The sequence below is a fragment of the Triticum aestivum genome, chromosome 7B (assembly GCF_018294505.1).
Source record: "Triticum aestivum cultivar Chinese Spring chromosome 7B, IWGSC CS RefSeq v2.1, whole genome shotgun sequence".
Taxonomy (NCBI): domain Eukaryota; kingdom Viridiplantae; phylum Streptophyta; class Magnoliopsida; order Poales; family Poaceae; genus Triticum; species Triticum aestivum.
In genome coordinates this window covers 18,323,755-18,331,456 of record NC_057813.1, presented here as the reverse complement: position 1 = coordinate 18,331,456, position 7,702 = coordinate 18,323,755, and the positions used below count along the sequence as shown (strand labels likewise).

Sequence of the window (7,702 nt, the reverse complement as noted above, 5' to 3'; positions counted from 1 at the left end):
GTAATATAATAGCATGGAACAATCAAAAATTATAGATACATTGGAGACATATCAGGTCACTGCAAGAACCACTACATTCTCAATGTATGCAAAAGTAAATGCATCCAGCAAAAAGCAATGCAGCATTATCAACTCACTGCAAGAACATCTACTGTGTAATGCTTCATCCGGAAAACAATAGCAATGACATAGCAGAGATGAATGTTAGAAGAGCAACATTGCAACAATTACTACCACCAGCACCACTACAAAACTGTTCAACCATTGGACACAAGGATTCAAGCAGTTCTGAATCATAGACCGCAAGTCCAAAAGAGATCGAAGCAAGTATAGTTGCTGATTTTTCTTGAAAGCACAGTTGTTGATTTTTCTAAACCTAAACCTATCTATCTGAAGGCCAAAAAGAAGGCATCCAATTCTGAGATCGAAGCAAGGCCAAAAGTAGGCATCTAGTTCTGCTATCATCGTGTCCGAGGGGGCAAAACTTCTGAAGAGATGAACTGTTGGGACTCCGATCTGATCTTGCTCTACTATGCCAAGAAAGTCAGGTGGAGGTCCTAGGCATGATAATGGCCCCTTCACGGTTTTTGCAGGGGTCGCACGATGGTGATTGCAGGAAGTTTGTATCCGGAGCAGTAGAAATTCGACCACTGCCCCTGCATTCCACCATATGATTTTCTCGAAGAAAAATATCAAAAGGTTTAGTTCTGAAAACATGTTTCTTTTTTTGCAGGGTTCTGAAAACATGTTTTGGTGGTAGCTGCATTCCAAGTCTCCATTGTGTTCTTTTACAGCCCAACTAAACTGAAGCCCGACTACTAAAACTATGCATCACACAGAGGAACTAGCAATCGATGAGTTTGCTCAGACTCCAACCAACCATATGCAAGCTAGCTAGTTGCAAGGATAATATCACTTCTTCTTTGGTACAACCCCCATAGACACATCGACGGACCAAATCTGTCCATACCCCTTCATAAGAAAGGGTAGGATGGTGTTTTTATGAAATACGGCGCCTGGACTGTACAATAGGGAGCAGTAAACTGGGCCGCCCAGCAGAAAATGATGTGCACGGTGGACTTGCAGTGAAACTGTTGTGTAGTGGACTTGTAGTGAAACAGTGGAAAATACTAAAAAAAAGTGCTTGCAGCAAGAACCGAACTCAAGACCTCCCACAATAACACAATCGAGCACAACAACTCGAACGAGCAATCATCTTGACTAATTGGCAGCGCAGCGTTTTAAGAACTATCAATTGATCGAAATAGCCCAATGGATTGATCAAAAAAAAAATAACTTTGAGGTGGTTTCGTACCCTACAATAATTTTTTAGTTTGTTCTCCGCTATTAATGACTTTGGAGTGACTCTTTGTTGCACGTTGAGGGATTGTTATATGATCTAATTATGTTATCATTGTTGAGAGAACTTGCACTAGTGAAAGTATGAACCCTAGGCCTTGTTTCCAAGCATCGTGATACCATTTTTGCTCACTTTTATCACTTGCTACCTTGTTGTTTTTATATTTTCATACAAAAACCTATATCTACATCCATATTACACTTGTATCACCATCTTGCCAAACTAGTGCACCTATACAATTTACCATTGTATTGGGTGTGTTGGGGACACAAGAGACTCTTTGTTATTTGGTAGTAGGGTTGTTTGAGAGAGACCATCTTCATCCTACGCCTCCCACGTATTGATAAACCTTAGGTCATCCACTTGAGGGAAATTTGCTATTGTCCTACAGAACTCTGCGCTTGAAGGCCCAACATGAGTCTACAAGAAGAAGGTTGCGTAGTAGACATCAGAGACGTGCGCCGCTAAGCCCGGGAGCTGCCAGTGATGGGGACGGCGGGGATCTGGGCTGTAGCCCTGCAGTATGGAGGGATTGGCAGCACGAGAGGTCGCCCTTGATCTTCGTCGTCCCGGCGGTTCGGCGCTGCTCTAGCGGCTTCGTAGAGGGGGCGGATCTGAAGGGGACATACGCAAGTGGTGGTGCTTGATCCCCGGAGCAACGACTTCAGTCATGGCAGTGGCGGTGTCCCCTGCACCGGGGATGATGGGCCAGGTGGTGGGTCCTTGTGGCGGCACCGGTGGCGGCGGATCTTGGGATCCTGCTCCTAGGGACGTCGTAGGATGTGCGTGGCGGCCGGAGCTTCCTCTACCATCGGCGGTGCTAGATGGGGGATCATGGTGGTTGTTGTCGTTGTATGGGCGACGACAACGGCTGGCATGATGGTGGGTGCTCCCTGTAGTGCCCGAAATCGGGGCGGCGGCCCCTCTTCATCAACGATGGTAGACTCCGGGATCGTGTGGGCCATTCAGAGTCTAGATCTCGAGGTGGTGACGGCCTTTTGAGGCTGATAGCGGTATGGGACGTCCCTTCCATCAACAAATCGGGTTTGATGTGGCTCGACAGGTGACACATGTGCCTCTTTCGAAGTTGTTGGGCGGTGCATGTCGCCGGCAGGTGAAGCCACCGGTGGATGTGCTACCAACGGATAGGCACAACATCTTATATGGAGACGTCAAGTCATGCCTGCTACCGGCAGGTAATGCATGATGGCTCTGGAAGAGCCGCGGAGGTGCCATGTTTAGCCTATCGATGTCGGATCGAAGGTGTCGCGACAGTAGCGGGAGGCAAGCAGTATGGGACGTCTTTGTCTTTTGCTGTCTCCTCCAGTGGTATCCGGCTATCGAGGTGTCGGTAGACGGATAAGGGCGGATGATACAGACGGCTTCAGCGACGAGTTTATGCACTCCGATGGAAACACAAGATCTCTGATCAGACTATGTTGGAGCGCGCCTATGTCATGTCCTTGCTGAAGGTGGTGGATTGAAGCTTGACTTTGGGGATGAGAATCCAGAGTTCAACCTTGTGGTGGACTGGCCATCATCGGCGCACATGCGGCGATCCTTTTTGAAGGCGTAGTCTAGGAGTTGTGTATTTTTCGTTTATATTATCTCTTGTATCATAGGGGTTAATGGCTATCTGAGGAGGTACTGTCGCAAGGTATATGGCCTCAGCGTTTGTTTTCTGCTTTATTTCCGGGGTAATAGTGTTTGGCTGCTGGATTTTGCACTTTTCATAACATATGGCTGCATGCATTGTCCTGATGCAGAGGTCGGGGGTTATCCTTCTTTTAAGAAAATGGGATAACGGAAAAACAATATGCAAGAGATGAACGTATTAAGAAATTATCAAAACATGCTCTCGCCCCGCTTTATATATAAAGCAACAACGCCCAGTTACACGGCATAACGATACAATGTGGTAAGGCGGCCCTATGACACATCAAATCCCTAAATAACTAGACAACACAACCGAACACAACTATGCTGTCAAACACCTAAACACAGAATGACCAGATTACAACGCCACGACAGACCTAGGACTCCTAGCCTTCACGACAACACCCTCAGAAGGGGAATGCAAGCACCGCCTTTGTCGAGCCCATATAGGAAAGGGTTTTTACAGGAGGCTTGCCACAGGGAGGAGAACCGCGATGACGTATTCAAAAAGATAACGACACCCGGAGATGTCCTCGCCACAAGCGCCAAAGCGCAGATTTTTCGCTCGGTAGCTCACCCATGACACGCTGAGGCACCCAGACCAGCCATAGCGAGAGCGGGCCTCTGAATCCGGATCTAGGCAATGCTACTCCTAAGAATAGAAAGTGTGCCCGAACCATCCACCGCCACACCCGCACCATCTAGACGATCAAGAAGCGTAGCCACCACTGCCCCAATGAAGCCTCCGAAAAGCCACCATATGGACCACCATCGGAGGCCGCTGCCTCGGCTTCCATGTCCCGGTTGCTTGAAAAGTGAGCAGCAGGGCATGCTTACCTCAATCGATAGCTTGCATGCAACACAAAGGTTGGAATGGTAGCTCTCTGGTGGATTTGTTCACGTCCTGGTTGCTATAATTCTTACATAGGATTGATCTAGCTTATCTGATTGTTCAAATCATAGTCTTACTACTTGTTGTGGACATACCAGTTTGGCGCTCAACGAAGATGGAAAGTAACATTAAATGGTCATGTGCTTTACACTTGTTATATTATCCCAAGAGTATCTCATACTTCCTCCGTCCGCAAATACTTGTCATCAAAATGAATAAAAGGGAATTTATCTAGACATATATTAGTTGTAGATGTTTTAGAAAAGGAGGAATACACCGGCCTCCGCATCTGGACGATGCATACGGCCATTTTATTAATTATTAAAACAAGACCTTACAAAGTCATACAACAATAAGTCCAAAGCCATCATCTAAGCAACATCTGTCGCTACTCCTATCTAGTTGATGACGGGGCGCTGATAGTCTGGGCCTAATACCAAACAGACCTCGCAGCCAAACCTAACATCTAAGACCTGAGGTCCCAACTAGGACGCCTGCCGGGTATGGGCACCCACCAGTCCGGCGTGGTCCTCAACCAGGACGCCTGCCGGGTATGAGGCCGCCGCAGCCATCTGCCACCAATCCATCTTCAGAGCTGTACTGCTGCATCGACCTTGCCCGGTCTAGCTACCGCCGATGCCGGACAGTGTCGACCTCCTGCGCGTGTCCATCACCACACATCTGACGCCAAGCCTCCGCTGCTCCATGCCGCCAAGAGCCGCTGCCATGAATATGTAGAAAGAAACACCGCTCCACCGAAGAAGCCATCCGCTGGTCCCTCGAGCCCGAGTGCATCTCCAAGAATGCCGCCCCCAAGGGGGTAACGCACATGAATGCCGCCATCATCCGATCAATTGATCTAGGGTTTCCTTCGGAGGTATTGGGTGGGTTTGGGATTTATACCTTGATGATGCCTTTATGAAGGAAACGATGATAAGGGCATCGTCATCACCGGTTCCGGCCAAAGACCGAAGACCAAGGTTTCACTCGGATCCATCCCAAGAAATCCACCCGACAACTTGTGCACTATCTCGACCACCTTCAAAGCTCCAGATCTAGCCGCCTAGATCCGGCGACAGATACATCTTTTTTTATCCATTTTGATGATAAGTATTAGCGGACGGAGGGAGTATGTATATATTTGTAACCATGCATGTTATATTCCATTGTAGTTGTATGTTGAAACGTGAAAACTCAAAGTCCCTTTTGGATTAATAGTATTTGATGAGCAATCCAAAGTGTTCAAAGCAATTTTACATAAAACACACATGATTAGAAAACCCTTCGTATCACAATACAAATCTGTAGTTGTGCTACGAAACCATCACTATGGACAAATAACTTGAATGAAATAAAAGTTAATATAGAGCAGTGCTCTCTGCTTAAGCCCACATTCCGTTCCATATTTCTGATGGAAAAGTGTGATCTTGCTTTCGGTAAGAGTCGTTCATGAACTAGCCGCCTTGTCTGTAACTCCACACTACTTTATTAGTAACATTCTTCAGATTCGGTGTATGCCCTGTTCTTGTGTGTCCCAGCACATTGCCACGATAGAAATGGAGACACGCTAACGTCAGGCAGCTGGGAGATAAGCCGAACGATCAGTAAACATGTTATTATGTAATTTTGGTGTTCCGTTTTGCAGATACCGTAGCATACATGTGTTATTTTGTAATGGGCCAGTTTACAGGAGGTCAGGTGAAGAACGGAAATTCTAACATTAATATAGCACATACATCCTATACTACCTCTATACCGAAATACTTGTAGTTGGGGGAACTTGTATTAGCTTCCCCAGCTACAAGTATTCTGGTACGGAGGAGTAGATCATATCAAACTCCATTTTGCTTATTCAGTGCACTGATGTGGTGTCTCGGAGCATGCTAAGACAAATTATGATGTTTCAACCACATTTATAGAAGCCCGCGTCCATTGACCGGCAGTCCGTTCTCCCTCCAAGTCGAGAACCCTCCGGCGATGTCGGTCACGGCAGTGAAGCCCTGAAAGAAGATATATTTACCATCAAGTGTCACAGAGCCGGCAGGTGAAAGCATAGCTACCGATGGTGAGATAGACGTAGGACAGAAAGATATGGTAGTGCTAGTATTTATGCTTACAGAGGAGCAGAGTTCGGCTGCCGCCATGAGAGATCTCTTGCCACTTTGGCATCCCTGATATTGACAAATGAAGTTTTCTCAACATAAAAAACAGTCAGCTGAAAGAAGGAATAAAAGAAAACGTTAGGCCATCAGGGCATGCGTACGATGATGATCTCGTCGTCCCTGCCGAAGATCGCCGACACTTGCTCGAGAAAGTGCGGGTTCTTGGCCATTCCTGAGCCGGTGCTATACATGTAGGGGACGTTCACCGCTCCTGCCGGATGCCCACCACCGAACTCGCCCTCCGTTCTACACAACCAGCAAATCTGATCGAATGATGCAACCAATCTTTTTATGTACACAATGTTACTGTGAACTGAATTTTTCCTGTCAGTCAAGTTGAGAGAACAGAGTAGTACAGGGTAGAGGGGCAGCAGAGCATGCAAGTGGTTATTGTCGTGTGGTTTGTGTACGTACCTGACATCGAGGTAGCGGTGACCGGCCAGCTGCAGCTCGTAGGCGACGCGCACCGACACCGACGGTGGCACGGCCACCTCGGCCTCCTCCGCCCGCAACGCCGCTACCCTGGCGCCGCCGTATCTGGTGACGAAGCAACAGGCGTGTAAGAGTTTGTCCGTGGATACTCGATGGATGGAAGGTACAGATTACTCCTGCTCATGGTACCTGACTGAGCCGGGCATCCTCCTGGCGGCGGCCACTGAGACCGCCCTCGCCGCCGCCACGACCCGAGGATTCGCCCTGGTGCACGCCGCACTGTGCCGCAGCCTGCGGTCAAAACAGAGCGCGTAGAGCACTGTCGGCGTGATCGATGAGATGAATATCGCAAGGAAAAAGGCCCGCCGGATTGTTTACTTACCTGTAGGAGGTGAAGGCGAGGGGCGGCCAGTGCGCGGCGGCGGGGAGGGAGACGCCTCGGGCAAAGGAGAACTCGGATGCCATTATCTCCAGTCCGGTCCTCGCTCCTGTTCCTTCTTGGGACGATGAGTTCAAGCCAATATATATACTAGCTACGATGCAGATTAAGCGCCGATTTCTTGTTGAAACGTGGTAACCTTGCACAAACACATGGCATGGGGAGGCATATTTATGCTTGGTTCATGACGACGGTTGACTGCTGGGACGCTGCACCTGTCCTCGCCTCCTCCGCGTCCTAGGGTAGGATCCGACGTACACATGACTGTGACTGACTCCATCGACTGGAGACATATCCATTCCAGTGTCTGCTTATTTCTGCTACGTTGGTTCCGGATAAGGTGAAGATCTTCTCGCCACGTCTCACTTCTCATCTCATCACACGTATGGGACCACGATCACGTTCACGTACTAGTCTGTCTGGCCTCTTGGATCCACTCCAAGGTGACGCGCGTGTTGCATCGCCGTTCCTCGATCGCCAGCTAACTTGTTTTCTCAACAAGCGTACGCATGCACTCGTACATACGTATGTATACACTCGGTTTTATAAAAAAACACACCCACATCCTATCACTAAGAGCACCAGCGGGAGACTGAGCCGACATATCACGTTGAGATTGCCGAGGTCGCCAGAGACGCATTCGTCGTCAATAAAAATGTCTCTTCCCATTAAATACACGTCACCGACAGGACTGGACTAAAATAAATCAAGGAAATGCAAGCAGCAGCGTCGGAACTTGAATCGTCTCATCATGTATATAT

The 7,702-nt window shown here is 48.2% G+C and overlaps 1 protein-coding gene across 1 annotated transcript; it reads right to left on the bottom strand.

Moving 5' to 3' along the window:
* Window positions 1-5,497: 5,497 nt before the first annotated feature.
* LOC123161586 (thiosulfate sulfurtransferase 16, chloroplastic) lies at window positions 5,498-7,157 on the bottom strand. The gene is made up of 6 exons (XM_044579389.1): window positions 6,885-7,157; window positions 6,692-6,793; window positions 6,485-6,607; window positions 6,172-6,316; window positions 6,026-6,079; window positions 5,498-5,908 (listed from the first exon to the last, which is right to left on the bottom strand). Exons 1-6 carry the CDS (start codon window positions 6,965-6,967, stop codon window positions 5,822-5,824), a joined length of 594 nt encoding a protein of 197 aa, XP_044435324.1. The 5' UTR covers window positions 6,968-7,157; the 3' UTR covers window positions 5,498-5,821.
* Between the last annotated feature and the right edge of the window lie 545 nt (window positions 7,158-7,702).

What these genes read in the sequence shown, in the direction of transcription:
- LOC123161586 (XM_044579389.1), bottom strand. Translation starts at nt 6,967, where the DNA reads ATGGCATCCGAGTTCTCCTTTGCCCGAGGCGTCTCCCTCCCCGCCGCC. An exon ending in CTCGCCTTCACCTCCTACAG is followed by an intron (nt 6,794 to 6,884) that starts GTAAGTAAACAA and finishes TTTTGACCGCAG; the next exon opens with GCTGCGGCACAGTGCGGCGT. An exon ending in CACCGCTACCTCGATGTCAG is followed by an intron (nt 6,317 to 6,484) that starts GTACGTACACAA and finishes CTGGTTGTGTAG; the next exon opens with AACGGAGGGCGAGTTCGGTG.